Here is a 19,422-nt window from a genome sequence, read left to right on the forward strand (position 1 = left end):
CGAAGGGTCTGTTTCCATTCTGTACATCTCTATGACTCTATGACTCTAATCACAGCTGGAGACTGGTCACATGGCTAAAAATCATAATTTCTTCTGAGAAGCCCATATACTGTACAACTATATCTTTCAGAATTACCAGTGTCATCACGTTACCAATCATCGTTATGAAAATTTTGTTAAAACATTTGGCTTTTTAAAAGTATTTTCTAAAATGCTAAACAATTGCTAAGATTCACCACAGATTTTATGTTTTGGTGATATGTAGATTCATGGAGTTGTACAATATGCAAACAGACCCTTTCCAACTCGTCCAACGCATCCATGCTGACCAGATACCCTAAGTTAATCTAGTTCCATTTGCCAGCATTTGGCCCATATCCCTCTTAAACCTTTCCTATTCATGTATCCATCCAGATGTCTATTAAATGTTGTAATTTCACCACCTCCTCTGGCAGCTTATAACATACACACATCATCCCCTGCCTGATAAAGTTGCCCCATAGGTCCCTGGGGAAAGGACCTTTGCTTTTCACCCTATCGATGCCCTTCTTTATTTTATAAACCTCTGTAATGTCACCCCTCAGCCTCCAATCCTGCAAGGTAAATAGCCCCAACCTATTCAGCCTCTCCCTCTAGCTAAAATCCTCCAACTCTGACAACAGGAAATCCAATATGGAATTATGTTTGAGCAGAAATTTGGCATGGAAAATTACTTTTGAAAGCCAGCAGAAATGTTAGTGCAATTTGTAGCCTGAATTGCACTTAAAGCAGATCGCCTTTTTCAACTGCATTATTTCATTGTTGGTAACATGCTTATGAGCATATGTTACACCATTTCCAGGTTTCCAATACCCCTCTGCCTGTCACATACTCTAGGACAACACTCGATGCTCCAATTTGTGCTTAACCAATGTGTGATGGAGTTTCTTCATCATCTGTGTTCGATGTTCTGTTTGCATTGATCCTTTATGGATGTTCCTAACTCAGCTTTTAAGTATCTTCCACATCTTTATGTTCCCCATTCCATTTATCCAGCTTAAATATTTCAGTATTAACAGCATCCAATCACATACTTAGCATGTAAAAATGTTAAAAGTGCAATATATTATACTCACACTTAGTGTGTACAAATGTTAAAAATGTCCTGGATTAGAGATATATAATAGCATAGAACGCATTAATTAAGAGCAAATGAATGCTTATCTGATTGTCAAGTTGAGGTGTACCAGGGATCTGGGCTAAGATTTCTTTTATTCTCTACATACATAATAATTTGGATAAGGAGATAAAAAGATGAATAGTCAAATTTCATGATAACACTGAGTTATAGGGCAGGTAACTGTAAAAGAAATCAGGAGACTTTACAATGAGCAGTCAATCCTAATGAGATGTAGGAAAAATGCTGACCAATTTTTAAAAAACATGTATACCAGTTGATTTTGGCAAAATGTATAGGTAAGTAGAAATGAATTTTTTATAGTTTGACCACATAAAACCTTTAGGTAAAAACAATGACTGCAGATGCTGGAAACCAGATTCTGGATTAGTGGTGCTGGAAGAGCACAACAGTTCAGGCAGCATTCAAGGATGTTTGAAATCGACGTTTCAGGCAAAAGCCCTTCATTTATTCCTGATGAAGGGCTTTTGCCCGAAACATCAATTTCAAAGCTCCTTGGATGCTGCCTGAACTGCTGTGCTCTTCCAGCACAACTAATCCAGAATCCACATAAAACCTTTGTTATCAGGATAACCCAAAGCAAGCATCCCATACAACTTCTGTTGTGTGTAAACAGTCAGTCACAGTGTTAAAATAATTGCACTGTACAATATATTAAATACATTCAGCTACATTGTTGTGGGGTTCATTAATAGACACCAACATTTTGACCCTTCAAACGTGAGTTAGCTTAAAGCAGACTTTGTTTAAAAGTATTCATCTACTCTGGACTCATTTCTATGATGATATCTTTCCAAGCACAACTTTATGAAGTAATTTATCCACTGTAACTCACTTTTTGCCGTGTTGTACAATGACTGGTCAGCCAAGCATAACAAAATACAATCGAAAGAATGATTGACCAAGTATTGATTACATCTCACTCAGTACAAAGTGGCTGGCTCATGTTAGAAATGGAAAAGCCAAGTCAGGGTCAAAGATGTGCTCTTGTGTCATGGAGAGGTGGGAACACGTTTCTTTGATGGAGTAGAGGGGGTTTTGAATTGAGAGAGCACTTTTCATATTATTACACAAATTGAACTATGTGACTATGATCATATGTTTAGAGTGCTTCACTTTGCAATGGGCTGGAATTTACATTCCCGATTCAGATATGTTGCACTTCCCCCACTCATGAAAATTGTGACATGATGATATCAGATTGACCCACAACCTACTAATCTCTGTTAATACACCCATCCAATATTTTGAAATCTTTACCTAATAACCCATTATCTTGTTAAGAATCGCTCAAAATTTTCCATTGCCTACTGCACTTTTCAGGTGTGGACATAAAAAGTGTCCTTCACTCCAGTTTGACCAAGGTGGCACCAAGGCAGCAGAAAAGATCTGCCTCTGAGACCAAGGTTGAAAGTGCCAGGAGATTCCTGCCAGTTAAGGTGTCAGTTTCTTAAAAAAAAACATTTTCATCTTTTATGCAATTTCAATGAATAATAGGGTCTGATTCTGAACGTAGGGGACCTTTACAGTTTTAGTCATGACTGCACATTACCCCATAGCTGCATGTTGTCCCAGTCTACAGCATTACCTCTCAGAACTCAGTAGTTATGAATTCACACCAGGGTATAATTCATTGTACACTATGAATATAGCCGAAACAAAAAAAAATCACAATATCATTTTTATGTTAACTCAAAATCACAAGAACTGACTATTTTGTTGAAGGATTGAATCAGCTGTAGTCAGTGAAAATCTTAAGTCAGGAATTGTCAATAATAGTGAAAGCAAATGAGGACAATAGATGTACAAAGGTAGGAAAGGAATGCAGGAGTCTCGCTATTAGCAAGGATAGTGTCAGCCTTGGGCGAAATGCAGAAAACATCCATGTGGGAAAACAGTATGTTACATCAAACCCCGAACATTGTGCCATGGGAAGTACAATACTTAACATTGTGGTGTTATGTTTAAAGTTCAGGGAAGGATCTGTAAACCTGCAGAGTTGGTTTATGCTGATAAGAATAACACTCATCGTGTACGCATGAAAATAAACAATCATTACCACTTTTTGAATCTCCTATCAATTTGTTGAGTTGTGTGACAATATCAGGAATCTAAAAACTGGCAAGAGAAATTGGCCCTGATAATGATGGGAAGGTCAGAAGGCTTTGTGGTTGAAAAGAAACTTCATTTGCACCTATGACTGGCCTCCTTCTCATGGATAGCCTGTAATGAGTCATCTGACGTTGGATTGGATGCACAGAGACAGCAGGGTTTTGAAGGAGTGCAACTCTCAGTTTCTGGTCTGCCTCCCTGAAAAGCATAAAATTCAGCCCGTGGTTTAATGTTTCAAACCAAATTTCACCCTATCTAATATGAACACAATCCACCTTTACATTAATAGGTCCACCCTCCATGGTTATCCGGTCCAAGTAATTAAGCGGTATATTACTCCTATATCGGGTTATACAATCAGAAAAGCAGATAAAGGACAGAGTGGGACAATTCCATAAAAATCAGACAAGTAGGCCACAGAATATCTGAACAGAGTCAAGAACACATCTTTGGAGCAAGCTAGAATTCATAGCAGGCAAAGAGGCCAATAACTGACCAGGACAGCAATTGATGACAATGTTTGCAGCTGTGTAGGAGCTCCATTAAGACAAAATAAAATTAGAGAAAGGCACAAGTTGATTTTTTGTTTTGGTTCAGGCTGGAAGGGAAGTATTATTCTATTTCAGGCACAGACTGCTTCTATCCAATGCTGTTTTATCTTTTATCTTTTTATATCTGTTTTTATCATTTTGGAATGGTGTGCTTTGCTCCCTAGCAAATACTTCCTAGAACTGTGGGAAGCAATGTATTTTCGCTTTGTTATCTACTATTGACATGAAACATATTCATAAACATTCCCATTAATCTGTTTACTTTGTCCTTTACTCATTTATATTCCTTGCTACTCCACTGTGAATTTACTTTGCAATTTCAAATACATGCCAACCTTGTACCCATTTTAACATGGTCAACAATCAACAATTTATGCTTTTCCATTTTCATAAGATGTCAGCTTTAGATTTTTTTTTACAAATTAATGTATTGGCTTTTTATTAGAATTCTGAGTTTTGAATTAATTTCAGTTACCAATGCAATCAATTTAATTTATTCATAGATATTGTATTTTTTAAAGTGTTATTAAGCTTATCTGGATTCAAACAGCAAATAAGTTTTTCAGGTATCATAACATGGCTAACCTAGAGCTTTGACTATGCTCCGTTCTGTCCTCCACACACATGAAGTGACATTTTGTTGTAAATGAATGAAAGGAGTGCTAAGTGTTGTGAGAGCACTTCCTTTCATCTTTATGTTATTTCATTTTGTTTATCCCAAAGGTTTCTCCACATTAAATTACCCTCTACCATTCTTCAAAAAACTGTTGCGCTTTATTCTTGCTCAAGCTTTCAATATGGAAGGCTCTTTCATTTTCCCATTTTATTAAATCTCAAAGGTTGTTAATCTTACCTCTATCACATGAATAATATGGCTAGAATATAGCAATAGGAGACCTGTGATTCCTTCTCCTTGATGAGAGCGCTGGAGTTTCTGGAACAAGTTTTCATAGTAACCTGCAGTGGAACACATAATGTAACGTGAAGTTATTTATTTTCAAGCCAATATCAATGATGTTTTTTATGTTTTTAATTTCCTCTCACAGAAAGTAAATTATAGATATCAATTGATGATGTAACAGTCTTGTAAAGTCACCTATCCCATAAACACACAATCCAATATATCACATTATCTAACTGCTCTGATATAAATATTCATTCCATGGAAATAATTACTCAAGTATTGGTTCAGCTTCTATTTGTTTCAATTGAACTTGTTTGTTCTCTATAAAAAGATGAGGATGGCGATGTTTTACAAAACATTTGGTTTCCCCATTGCCAGAAATAATTTATTAACAAATTGTAAGATTTAGAGTCATAGAGTCATAGAGATGTACAGCACGGAAACAGACCCTTTAGTCCAACCTGTCCATGCCGACCAGATATCCCAACCCCATCTAGTCCCACCTGCCAGCACCTGGCCCATATCCCTCCAAACCCTTCCTATTCATATACCCATCCAAATGCCTCTTAAATGTTGCAATTGTACCAGCCTCCACCACATCCTTTGGCAGATCATTCCATACACGTACTACCTTCTGCGTGAAAAAGTTGCCCCGTAGGTCTCTTTTATATCTTTCCCCTCTCACCCTAAACCTATGCCCTCTAGTTCTGGACTCCCCAACCCCATCCTGTCCATGCCCCTCATAATTTTGTAAACCTCTATAAGGTCACCCCTCAGCCTCCGATGCTCCAGGGAAAACAGCCCCAGACTGTTCAGCCTCTCCCCGTAGCTCAAATCCTCCAACCCTGGCAACATCCTTGTAAATCTTTTCTGAACCCTTTCAAGTTTCACAACATCTTTCTGATGGGAAGGAGACCAGAATTGCATGAAATATTCCAACAGTGGCCTAACCAATGTCCTGTACAGCTGCAACATGGCCTCCCAACTCCTGTTCTCAATACTCTGACCAATAAAGGAAAGCATACCAAACACCTTCTTCACTATCCTATCTACCTGTGACCCCACTTTCAAGGAGCTATGAACCTGCACTCCAAGGTATCTTTGTTCAGGAACACTCCCCAGGACCTTACCATTAAGTGTCTAAGTCCTGCTAAGATTTGGTTTCCCAAAATGCAGCACCTACATTTATCTGAATTAAACTCCATCTGCCACTTCTCAGCCCATTGGCCCAGCTGGCCCAGATCCTGTTGTAATTTGAGGTAACCCTCTTCGCTGTCCACTACACCTCCAATTTTGGTGTCATCTGCAAACATACTAACTGTACCTCTTATGCTCACATCCAAATCATTTATGTAAATGACAAAAAGTAGAGGAACCAGCACTGATCCTTGTTGCACTCCACTGGTCACAGGCCTCCAGTCTGAAATACAACCCTCCACCACCACCCTCTGTCTTCTACCTTTGAGCCAGTTCTGTATCCAAATGGCTAGTTCTCCCTGTATCCCATGAGATCTAACCTTGCTTATCAGTCTCCCATGGGGAACTTTGTCGAGCACCTTACTGAAGTCCATATAGATCACATCTACTGCTCTGCCCTCATCAATCTTCTTTGTTACTTCTTCTAAAAACTCAATCAAGTTTGTGAGACATAATTTCCCACGCACAAAGCCATGTTGACTATCCACAATCAGTCCTTGCCTTTCCAAATACATGTACATCCTGTCCCTCAGGATTCCCTCCAACAACTGGTCCACCACTAACGTCCAGCTCATCGGTCTATAGTTCCCTGGCTTGTCTTTACCGCCCTTCCTAAGCACTGGCACCACATTTGCCAACCTCCAGTCTTCCGGCACCTCACCTGTGACTATCGATGATACAAATATCTCAGCAAGAGGCCCAGCAATCACTTCTCCAGCTTCCCACAGAGTTGTTGGGTACACCTGATCAGGCCCTGGGGATTTATCCACCTTTACCCATTTCAAGACATCCAGCACTTCCTTCTCTGTAATCTGGACATTTTGCAAGATGTCACCATCTATTTCCCTACAGTCTATATCTTCCATATCCTTTTCCACAGTAAATACTATTGCAAAATATTCATTAAAGACTAAAAGAAAAACGAATCAATCTGAAAAATTATCACCTGCACAAAAACATATGTTTCTGATGCTTTTTATAACAGTGAAACACCCCAAGGTATGATTCTTAAATAAAATTTGACATTAGGCCACAAATATTCAGAGCAATTTATACTAGCTTTCTAATGAAGCAGCAGTGCTGTGAAAGCTTGTGCTTTCAAATAAACCTGTTGGACTATAACCTGGTGTGGTGCAATTTTTAACTAAAGCCAGATAGATCGAGATGGGGAGGAAATTCCTGAGCTAAGCTGTCCTGCTTTGATTTTAAAATTCTTGCCTTTCAGCAAATCCCCTAATGGCTTTGCCGTATACTTGTAATCTCCATTTACAGTAATCTTCAACCCTTTCAGAATTCTGAGTTCCTCAATGTCTGATGCTCATGCATCCCGAACCTCATTTGGGGTGATCATGGGTGATCCTTGCTTCAACTGTCTTGACCCTACGCTCAGGAAGCCCCTCCCAAACAACCTCTAGTCTTCCTCCTTTAAAATGCACCTCCAAATCTATCTCTTAATGCCTCCTTTGACATGGTGTATGGAACATGATTACGTTCCACTAACACACCATAGGATTTTAAAGGAGCTATTCAAATATAGTGGGTTCTTGCAAGTGGTTTCTGTCAGATCATTCAGCCATAGGCAATAATGTTTAGAAGCACTTTAGAAAAAAGAAAGGATAAGACTATGGCACAAAATGTGCTTTCATTTTGCTTTATTTCAGGATTATCTAAATTGTGGTTTTTTCTTCTCTTTACCTCCAGTTTAATGAGTCATTGCCTTAAATGTTCAAGAGTACCTTTCGAGGGAAGGTAAACCAGAAAATGCTAGAGACTGCTTTTTGTAGGGCACTGACATTATCCCATTCAAACAAATATGTTCCAATACAGTAAAACACATGCGTAAGTCTGTCTTTTGCAAACTTGCTCATTCACACAATAGTTGCTGTACTCTTTTTCACTGATTGAGAATTGATTGTTCACTTAATTGCACTTTTAACAAAAAAAAAGCAAAATACTGCAGATACCTGAGATCTGAGAGAAAAGCAAAAAATGCTGGGGAGAGCTCAGCAGGTTTGGCAGCATCCCCCATGAATAACATTTCGAGTCCATTATGGTCAGAACTGAAGGACGTTCAGACCAGACTTGAAAGATTAACTCTGTTTAATCTCCACAGATGCTGCCAGACCTGCAGAGTTTCTCCAGCAATCCACTTCCTGGAGTAAAAGTGTGCACCAGGCATTCTTTACATACTGAACTTGCCCAGCACACCACGAGTAAAATTCTTGTCTTGTCAGCAAATCCCCTAATGGCTTTGCTGTATTACTTGTAAAAATCACTGTTTGTGACATTCTCTGTTAATGCACCCCCATAAACTTTATGTGTATTGGGAAGAAATCAATCAATTCCACATATCATTCCCATACAAGTTTTCCTTTCATTGGAGGTGCCTGGTTGCAGGAATTGATTTTTTTTGTAAACAATGAACAATAACGTTTTGAGGGAAATCCTTTAATTTAATAACTGTGGCTAGAAGTACAGTTTCAAAGCTGACCCATGATACCAAACTTGGAGAATGGCAAACAGTGATTTTGCTACAAATTGACTGCAATAGGATAATTGTCTGGTTCAGATCCAACTACAGTATTTTGCCTACTTTTGGCTTCCCTAATTTAGGAAAGGTATGTGACAGGATTCACTGATTTACCAGAATGTTCTCAGAGGTGGAAGATTTTAGTTACAAGATTAGTTTGGAAAGGATGGAGTTTATCCTCGTAAAGCAATGGAGATTGCAGGCACAACTGATAAATACAAAAGTATTACAGACGAGGCTGACAAGACAAAATCTCTTCCCGTTAGCTGGTAGCAGAAGAAAATATTCGAGCATTTTAGGAAAACAAACTTGTTGAGCTACAGGGATCGAGCAGGGAATATGATCAACTGGATCATTCTTCAGGGAGCTGCTGCAGGGCCTGGCATGAACCTAGTGGGCCAAACAGCCTCCTTCAGTGCCTGAAGTGATTTTATGACTTGAACTTTGTAAAACTCAATTCAGCAGGATCATAAGAACTTCTCCAGATACGCCAATGTCATAAACCCATTAACTGCACATAAGATTAACAAGTAAAGCTGCTTGTGTGCCAAGATGTAGGTGACCTGCTTGAACAGTGTTTATATGGGCCTAAGTGATGTAAAGTGTTTGTTTATAGGGGTCCTGCCTCCATGGGAAAATAATGTGCTTGGCAAACCCTTGACTGCTCAGAAGAAAAACAAATCACGTTAGCTTAACAATTCTGTCACAGCGTACAACTAACACAACTACATACCTTCATGTAGATCATTACAAAATGTGTTCGCAAACAAATCAGCAAGGGATTGCTGTGCTTCTCAGTTATGAAAATCAGTAGGAGTTAATGTAACCCTTTTCTATTATTATTACTATTCCTATAAGTTTAGACTGGCTGAAAGGTAATGGCACTCTACTGATCATGGGACACAATTGAGTCAACTAAAGTAACAAGATGCAAGAGGGAGGGGAGAAAATAAGACCAAGCTGGAAGAAAGGATTAGAAACTATAATGCAACACAATAAGAACACAATACAAGGAGCAAAGAAGAGCAGGAAGTTACTTGTAGATACAAAATGCTTAAATCTAGACACTGGTTCTGAATTTTAGACAGGCTTTCTCACTTTCATAAGAAAGCAAAGTGTAAAGTTGATCACTATGCTTACATACTTACAAATTAGCTTATAACTAAAGTATAACCAGTTGTTTCCACACAGCAAAGAAGAAACAAACACAAAAGCAACAGAAGTTAAATGGCTCCTTTTTATTTGCCTGACTATTTCTTTCCTGAGTCAGGCACACTATAGAAACACATTGCACAGGAATCATAAGCACAAACTTCATGGCCTAGTGCACAAACCAAAATGTTTATAGTGCTGTATAAACTATAGGTTCCTGGAATGTCTTTTTCTTGTCCTTCTGGTGAGTGTTAATTTGACGGTTTTTTTTTGTTATGTTTGGAAACCCTGACTCAAAGGAAATGGCACGGTGTTTGGAAATTTGTCTTTCAGTCTTCTGACTGTCGGAAACTGGACATATGATATACATCAGGATTCTGTGGAAGTCCCAGTGCATTAACCTCTGTGAGAACTTCCCAGAAAATTTAAACATCTGACTGATAATCACTCTGTCCCTTGACACGATGCAAATGTCTCATTAGCATTGGAAACTTTGGATAGTTCTGCAGGACATACCTGGGTAGTTACCCATGAAATGTTAGACTGATTAAGACCTGGTCTAATACCTGGCTATTCACAGAACTCATTCCCAATCACTCACATTGACCCACCTTAACAATCTCCCCTACTACACAACATGAACGCCCTCTCAAACCAAGTCAACAACCTCTCCCTACCTCACTGACATGCTCACACCAACCAGACCTGATTACCCCTGATGTAACTAATTTCCTTACCCAGATACCCGGACTTATCTATCCACTCATTCAGCCACCTACCAATCAACTATCCTGACCACCCACTAAACACACATCTGACACCTCACCCATCTGCCACCCTATGCAACAACCAACCAGCCACCACCTCACCCAGCTTGTACTATAAAAAGGAGGCATAGGTGTCTTCCTCTGATGCTCCAATACTGCAATGAATTTCTTTGGGGGACTGTAAGCTTCACATTTCTGTAGAAGCTCGGCTCAGAAGACCTAGTCAGAGATGCAGAGCAGCACCTGGGTGCAGAAAAGTGCAAATGAAATGGCAATCCAACGGCACATCTGCTATTCCTCAGAGCTCCTGGCCTATGCACTTCTTAAATCTATTTCTGTGTTTTATCAGCTCTGAAAAGACTCACTCTGCTCCAACTTAGATGAGTTACATGATATCACCAGACAGCACTGTGGCAGAGTGTGATGAAGATATGGAGGAAATATTAACAGATTTTTAATAGCTATGGAACAAATAATTCATAAATGCATTAACAAACATGAATGTTGCACAATATAGACCTAGACAGAAATGTGTCTTTTCTGTAGCTTGATTCACATCAACTAATATGTGGAAGAAGTACAGGATCAGTGCTGGGTCCTCTACTTTTTGTCATTTACATAAATGATTTGGATGCGAGCATAAGAGGCAGTTAGTACGTTTGCAGATGACACCTGTTGTAATCTGAGGTAACCCTCTTCGCTGTCCACAGCGAAGAGGGTTACCTCAGATTACAACAGGATCTTGACCAAATGGGTCAATGGGCTGGGAAATGGCAGATGGAGTTTAATTCAGATAAATGTGAGGTGCTGCACTTTGGGAAAGCAAATCTTAGCAGGACTTATACACTTAACGGTAAGGTCCTAGGGAGTGTTGCTGAACAAAGAGACCTTGGATGTTGCCAGGGTTGGAGGATTTAAGCTATACGGAGAGGATGAACAGGCTGGGGCTGTTTTCCCTGGAGCGTCGGAGGCTGAGGGGTGACTTTATAGAGGTTTACAAAATTATGAGGGACATGGATAGGATAAATAGACAAAGTCTTTTCCCTGGGGTCGGAGAGTCCAGAACTAGAGGACATAGGTTTAGGGTGAGAGGGGAAAGATATAAAAGAGATCTACGGGGCAACTTTTTTACACACAGGGTGGTATGTGTATGGAATGAGCTGCCAGAGGAAGTGATGGAGGCTGGTACAATTGCAACATTTAAGAGGCATTTGGATGGATATATGAATAGGAAGGGTTTGGAGGGGTATGGGCCGGGTGATGGCAGGTGGGACTAGATTGGGTTGGGATATCTGGTCGGCATGGACAGGTTGGCCCTAAGGGTCTGTTTCCATGCTGTACATCTCTATGACTCTATGTCTCTACTGACAAAATGTTAATTGTTCCTTCCTCCACTGATGTTGCCCGAAGTGCTGAGCATTCATTCCAACATTTTCTGTTGGTATTTCGAATTTTCAGATTTGCTGCGATGGAAGAAGCAAATTTAATGATTCGATACTTACCGGGATTGATTGTTTTGATGTCCCTATCCCTGCATTCTCTTTTTGGTGGAGGCTCGTTTGTCTTGTCTTCCCAATTTGGATAGTAGATTATGTTACTCATATATTTGTGGTCATTTCAAACAAATCAAAACATATCAAACAAATATTGACAGCTCACATACTTTTTTGTGTTTAATGTTCATCTGATGGCAGTTACAGTAGATAGTGGTGAAACGTAAGACACACCAGAGATGAGCAGATAAGCATTCCCCTATCTTTAGATAGAATGGCATGCACATACACACACGCCCGTGCACACACACGCCCGCACACACACACAAAACCACTCACAGTTATTATAATAATGTTTAATCTTCTTATTGAATATGCTTTAAACTGGCAAGGCTAGAGTAATGATACTTCTTAAAATCTTCACAAAATAAATGAAAAGGCACATTACAAACAATAGAAAGGATGATGGGCAAAAATGCACTTGAATTGGACAATCTGTTTCAAAACATTATTGGTAAATTTTGTTGAGGGTGTGTAAGGTTGATGTTTGCGGATAAAACATTTTCCTCTTTTTACAGTTGCTGTCAGCAATATGCAATCCCACCCTCAATATGAATAAATTCAGATGTAGCTATTTCATTTTACAGAACTTTAATCCGACTTCAAGCCAGTATTCCATAGCACTTTAATGACATTTCCATTTTTCACATTGCTTTAACCATCAATTTGGTGGTAACTTTGTTCTATGGTTCTGCAGCCACCATCTACTGATTAGGTTTTATTAAGCTTGATATAATGAGCATTCCTGAAATCATAAGAGAGTGAGGTCATGTCCATCTCATCATTCTGAGCTGAATGTGGACGAAGATCCAAGCTACATAATAATACTTTTAAATTAAATTTTGCACAGAATTCATTGCCAGATGAAGTAGTTAGAACACCAGCAAAGAGGAAGAAATCATGACCTACAGTGGTACTCTGTAGCATAACAACAATACCATCCTATGTCATTCACATCAAACTGGCTGCAATTGATATTAGAGTAGTAAAGAGATGTCACATTTATGTGGCGTCTGACTGGACCCTTGAGTCCAAAATGCTTTAACATCAATTGGTTACTGTTGTGGTTCTGTTCGCCGAGCTGGGAATTTGTGTTGCAGACGTTTCGTCCCCTGTCTAGGTGACATCCTCAGTGCTTGGGAGCCTCCTGTGAAGCACTTCTGTGATGTTTCCTCCGGCATTTATAGTGATTTGTACCTGCCGCTTCCGGTTGTCAGTTCCAGCTGTCCGTTGCAGTGGCCGGTATATTGGGTCCAGGTCGATGTGCTTATTGATTGAATCTGTGGATGAGTGCCATGCCTCTAGGAATTCCCTGGCTGTTCTCTGTTTGGCTTGTCCTATAATAGTAGTGTGGTCCCAGTCGAACTCAACACAAATTCCCAGCTCAGTGAACAGAACCACTACAATGAGCACCCGAGCTACAAATCTTCTCCCAAACATTGATCAATTGGTAACTTTTTGAGGCATTATTACTGTGGTTAATAAGCTAAATGTAGCTACCAGTTGATGCTCAATAAATTCACACAAATATAAATTGAGTAAATAAGAAATGTTTTAGTCGCTAAGGGATGATGGAGAAATATTGATCAGGTCACCAAAATAATATTCTATACATTTGGGGAAAAGATAAAAAAGACTTGCATTTATACATCACTTTTCATGACCTCAGGATGTCCTAAATTTCTTAACAGCCAATAAAGTACTTCAGAAATTGTAAAGTAGGAAATAAAGCAAATTGTACACAACAAGCTCCCATAAAAAGTGACATAACATTGGCCAGGTAAAATTAGTTAGCCCCAGATCAGAATGTTGGGATAAAACCCTGAAGAGGTTACTTAAAGCTGAGTATATTTAAGCTTTGTTATATAATTGCTCCTGGAAGAAGCTATCTGCAGTTCTAATCTATATATTAAAGTCACCAGTGACTTCAACCTGAGATGTTAGGGACACGGATTCTGCTGTGAGGACTGTATGAGCAGTGTTTTTGAGTACAATACCAAGTGTGTTTTTGAGTACTCACAGAGGTGTTCTGGGAATTATACAAAACTTTTTGTTTCTCTTTTTCAATTTATACAGGGGTTTTCAGAAATTAATGGGATCATATTTTCACTGTGTTTAAAAAAGACGTTTTGAATTTGTTATAGTAGCTTGGTCCATTCTATGATATCTTTATTTTGTTAATAAACTTCTGTTTTATTGTTAAAGCAACATCTGCAATATTGCATGCTTCTTACATTTTGTTAAAATCAAAATAAATCAAAATATGATCTATCAAGTCAGCTTTTAGACTGGAATCTGATTTCTATGTTAATTACATGCAGTGGAATTTTCACACTTACAGAACATTATCTGTGAAACGACTGATAGCATATGAAAATATTTTGACTTGATGTCCTAGTTCCTTTGCATGCAAATCTGATGTAATTGTTTGTTCTGGAACTGTGATTTCACTTCTGGCTTGTTGTTGGCCCTTAGTATTTTTGAATGGCTCTGGAAATGGCAAAGTTAACCTCTCAAATAGAGCTGTCATGCGGATCAACAATAGCTGACCTGGGTATGTGCTTATAATCTTTCCTTCTTATTTTACTCAATATTTTCTGCTTCATTGTGTTTTTGATCTCCAGAATCTTCCCAATGAGTTGATTTGTCTTCAAAGTCTTCCAAGGCTCCTCCTTGCCCTTCAGCATCTTCCTGATTTGTATTCAAATTTTCTGGGTTTCTTTTCAGTCTGTCCACTTTTACTGTATTGTGCTTGATGCCTTCCATGCTGCAGTATTCAGAGTCTTCCTGTTTTTCCACTGCACCTTATAAACTGTGATCTGACTTAATCTTAGTTCTTGAACTATCCCAATGCTGTCACCATGCCTAGAATTCTTCAATACTTCTTGGTATCTCTGGGCTGTGGATGTACATAAACACACACAGATATATATACACACACACACACACATACAGAAACACATACACACAGAAACACACACAAGCAGACACACACATACACAGACACACACAAACACACACTGGTTACCACTCTATTTGGCCTTTAGCATCCTTAATCCATCCTTACCTTAGAAGATTGCTCTTTCATTCTGTTCAGTACTGTAACACTATTTGTTCATATTTATTTATTACAGGTTACTCTATACATCATGATAGTGTCATGTACAAGACATTGCTTTTTAAATGATCCTTCTCATCTTTCTACTCTGATCTCTTCTACCAATGTCCGAGAAATAACATCAGTGACATCACTGTCTTTCGCATGTCCATTACAAATCTCACACATAAACAAAACCATTTGCAAAGTTAAGCCCTATTCAAAAATATGACAAATACTTTTGGATAATTTTACAGTAATGAAAAACTAATTTTATCCTTTGGACTGTCAAACTGAGGAGAGGCAATGTGTAGTGGTAAGATCTTTGCATCAGTAATCCAGAACAGCAGGTTAATGTTCTGGGAACATGGGTTTACATGACATATGAGAAAGCTTGAATGCAATAAAAATCTGAATATAAATCTAGTTTAATGATAACCATGTGATCATGGTCAATTGTTGCAATCATCTGTTTTATTAATGTGCCTCAGGGAAGTATACCTACTTCGCTGGACCTGCATGTGACTCCTTACTCACAGTAATGGTTGACTCCCAAATGCGGATTGGACAATTCGGAACAAGCAATAAATGCTGACCAGCCAGCAACACTCACATCCCGTGATTGACTTTTAAAAAAACCATTATATTCCTAAAAGTGAAAGGTTCAGTGTATTTACTTCCTGTATTGTTGTCTGTGAGAATAGATCAATGTGATTTGCTGCATCACCTACTTGAGCATATCATAGCTGCTGCAAACTTTTCCTAATGTCGCCAAATTTGAGGACATCAGGAAAAGTAAAATCGATACGACAGAGATCGTTTGATCTGTTGTATGCAGCCTTCTGTGAGGTCAGTGATGAGCACAGTTCGTTGTCAAGGGCTACAGAATCCAGGCCACTACTTCATGGAATCCCTACAGTGTGAAAACAGGCCATTTGGCCCAGCAAGTTCACACTGAACCTCTGAAGAGTAACCCACACCCAATTACTCTACATTTTACCTTACCTACACATTCCTGAACACAATGGACAATTTAGCATGGCCAATTCACTTAAACTGCACACCTTTGGATTGTGGGAGGAAACCAGAGCACCCGGAGAAAACCCACGCAGACACCAAGAGAATGTGCAAACTCCACATTGACAGTCACCCAAGGCTGGAATCGAACCCAGGTCCCTGACACTGTGAGGCAGCAATGCTAATCACCTGTTTGGTGAGTGCTGAGGGGGGAGATACACAGTCAATTCTCATTTGAAACATGGTTTGATCTAGGTCAGAAATACTGGATTGTAACCTCTTTTCTTAGAATATGTGCATTGTGGCCAGTTTTGCGAATCTGGTTATAAACCAAGCAGTTGTATTACTCAAATAAAAGAAAATTCCTGTGAATGCTGGAAATATGAAAGAAATACAGGAAATACTGGAGAAACTCAGCAGCCTTGGTACATTGTGTGGAAAGAGCAACCAATTAAACATTTTGAATCTGGTATGACTCTTGGTCAGTTCAATTCTGAAGAAATCAGACCTGCCATGAAATGTGTGATGATGTTACTCCTTGAACAAAGTTACACTGTCCTTGGGTTTTTTTCAGGAGGTCTTAAAGGCACAGGTTCTGAAAAGTTTGGGGTTGAAGGATTTTAGCTATTTGATTCTAGCTAACAGATACTGTCTCAGGAAAAAGGCTTTCAAGTTTGTTTAAAAAACGCTTGTACAATGAAAGGGGAGTGGCCTGCACTCCCAGCTCAGTTTTTCTCTGGATTAGTTTCATTTGCAAGCAGTAGTGTTGTTAAAGCTGCTGGACCCCAAGAAGCAAGTCCAGCTGATCCTCCTCTCCCTCCGACATCTTTCCTATAAGACCCTGTGAATGATTTTACCTTTTGTGCTCAGGGGTGTTTATGGGGATTGTTGTAAGTATTTCGGAACAGCATCATTAACTCGGTATTATCTATTGGGTTTTCGGATAGGTTGTTATTTTGTATTCTGTTCTCTTTTGTTTGTGTTTTATTTTGTAATCTTTTAAATAAATTCTATTTTGTTTAAAACTAAGTGGTTTTACCAACTGCATCCCTCCTGGAATATTCATGTTGCACCTGCTTAAAACAACTAGCAAATTTAGGGTCTGGGCCACTTTCTTGAAGTGCATTGAAGGGGTCTGGCCTGGTCCACAACAGACTGGGGGCTCATTCAGGATTTGTTTGATAGTTCCAAATTGGGATTAGGGTTGCTGAACTCAAAGGCAGCAAGTAGTAGGTGTTAGTGTCTTTTATTCCAGGAGTTGACGTTGGTTGATTTAAACAGTTTTTGGGATAGTGATGGCTCTTTCAGTCACCAAGAGTTTTCTGGAAGGTGAAAGAAGTGACTTGTGGGGTTTTACAAAAGGTAATTAAGGCCAAGCTTCTGGGATTACCAGACAAGCTGGATTTGGAGCTGCCTCCTACAGTGAGGAAAGGAGAGATAATGACAGCAATAGCTCAGCATTTACATTCACTGGAAATGCCATCAGAATCTTTGGAGATGGCCAAAAGTCAATTGAAAGTGAAGCAGCTTGAGTTAGATGCAAAAGACAAGGAATTACGATTAAAAGCAGAGGAATGAGAGAAAGAACAAATCGCTTTAGCAGACTAAAAAGGAGGAGAGAGAGAAAAGGAGAGAGACGCAAGGCAGAAAGAGAGAGTTTGAACTTCAGAAATTGGCACTGAGACAGGAGTTCAAAAATTCACTTTCTGAAGTAGTGAGAATTCATGTGGAAGAGCAGAGAGTTAAAATGTTAAGATGAGCAGCTGAAATGGCTGATGAGTATGAGTTGGCCCATAAATCAGAGTTTGGCTTCCAAAATCAGATTCAATCCATGAAGGATAGAAACTGGGGAGAGGAGAAATCCTTGCGTGGAAAGAGAAAGGTAGATCTCGGTGAAGATCATAAGGATAACTTACTACAGGGTAAAAAGGAAACTCTTGAAGGGGAAAGAGAAGTTAAAAAGCTCTGGTGTTTTCACTTCAATAAAATAAGCCACATGAAACCATAGTGTTGGTGGGAAAAGCACTGGGGAGCCAGATGTAGGAAAACAGGATAAGCCAGTGAATTTTGTTGGAGTGGTAACAGAAAGCACAATGGAGGCTAGAAAACTGCCCCAGAATGTACAAGTTGATTGGAGGTTGGTTAAGGAGGTAGTGCCGGATCTTCTTAAAGCATATATACTTGCAGGGGGATTCAAGATGGTGGCGACCCAGTAGATCTACCCTGCTGAGCTCTGCACCAGAACCCAAAGTGGTGCACTACCCTCCCTTTATTACCAAATGTGGTAGAAATAGTTTTTTTTTTGACCGCCAGAATTGTTCAGTGTTAGTTTAAAATAGTTCAGAAAATGACTAAAGGGAAGGGACTGCGAGGATCGCAGCAAGCAGGGTAGCCCCCCTGCAACAATAGACATGCCCACGGCCGTAGCGTCAGCCTCCACGATCATCCCAGGAGACTTACCTGTGGAACAGAGCCTGGTCTCGGAGTTTGTGAAACTCCAAGAGAAGATCCATTCAGCGATGGAAGAGACCCAGACCAGGCTGGAACTGATCTCGGTCATGCTGCAGAAGCATGACCAGAAGATCCAGCATCTCGGGCAGCATGTCATGGAGCTGGAGCAATGGACCTCGGCCTCCGAAACCACAGCGGAATCCTCAGCAGGTCGGGTCCTGGCCCTGGAATGGCGGGTATGGGCCTTGGAGGAACAAGTCGACAACCTCAAAAATGGAGACTGTCAGAAGAACATCCGCCTAGTGGGGCTTCCAGAACGGGAGGAGGAAGGCCAGCTCATCAGCTTCTTGGAGCAATGGCTCCTGCAGTTTTTGAAGCTGGAAGTTGGGGCAGGTCGAGCAGGCCCACCGGGTCGCAGTGCGCAGACCCGGATTGGACCAGCGTCCCCGCCCGGTCCTAGTGTGAGTCCAGCATTACAGAGATAAGCAAATGATGCTGGAAGTCTCTAGAACATTGGGGAAGGATCCGCAGGCTCTGATATACAAAGGATCTCAAATTCTGCTCTTCCAAGACTTTTCTGCGGTCGTGATTCATAAGAGGAAGGCCTTTGATGAAGCAAAAAGTCGGCTGAGGGACTTGAATAGAACATAGAACAGTACAGCACAGAAAAGGCCCTTCAGCCCACGATGTTGTGCCGACCATTGGTCCTCATGTATGCACCCTCAAATTTCTGTAACCATATGCATGTCCAACAGTCTCTTAAATGTCCCCAATGACCTTGCTTCCACAACTGCTGCTGGCAACACACTCCATGCTCTCACAACTCTCTGTGTAAAGAACCCGCCTCTGACATCCCCTCTATACTTTCCTCCAACCAGCTTAAAACTATGACCCCTCGTGTTAGCCATTTCTGC

At 40.0% G+C, this 19,422-nt stretch overlaps 1 protein-coding gene across 3 annotated transcripts in view; it reads right to left on the bottom strand.

The window, feature by feature from the left end:
- The window catches only part of tex47 (testis expressed 47), a 49,192-nt gene that overhangs the window by 17,414 nt on the left and 12,356 nt on the right, over window positions 1-19,422 (bottom strand). For all 3 annotated transcript variants that reach the window (XM_043714521.2, XM_043714519.2, XM_043714520.2), the window contains exon 3: window positions 4,694-4,797. In XM_043714521.2, the coding sequence (XP_043570456.2) occupies window positions 4,694-4,797 (104 nt within the window). The remainder of the gene's footprint in view (window positions 1-4,693; window positions 4,798-19,422) is intronic.

This window comes from Chiloscyllium plagiosum, unplaced genomic scaffold (assembly GCF_037043375.1).
Source record: "Chiloscyllium plagiosum isolate Xiang-an unplaced genomic scaffold, Cpla_swu_hap1 HiC_scaffold_25, whole genome shotgun sequence".
Taxonomy (NCBI): domain Eukaryota; kingdom Metazoa; phylum Chordata; class Chondrichthyes; order Orectolobiformes; family Hemiscylliidae; genus Chiloscyllium; species Chiloscyllium plagiosum.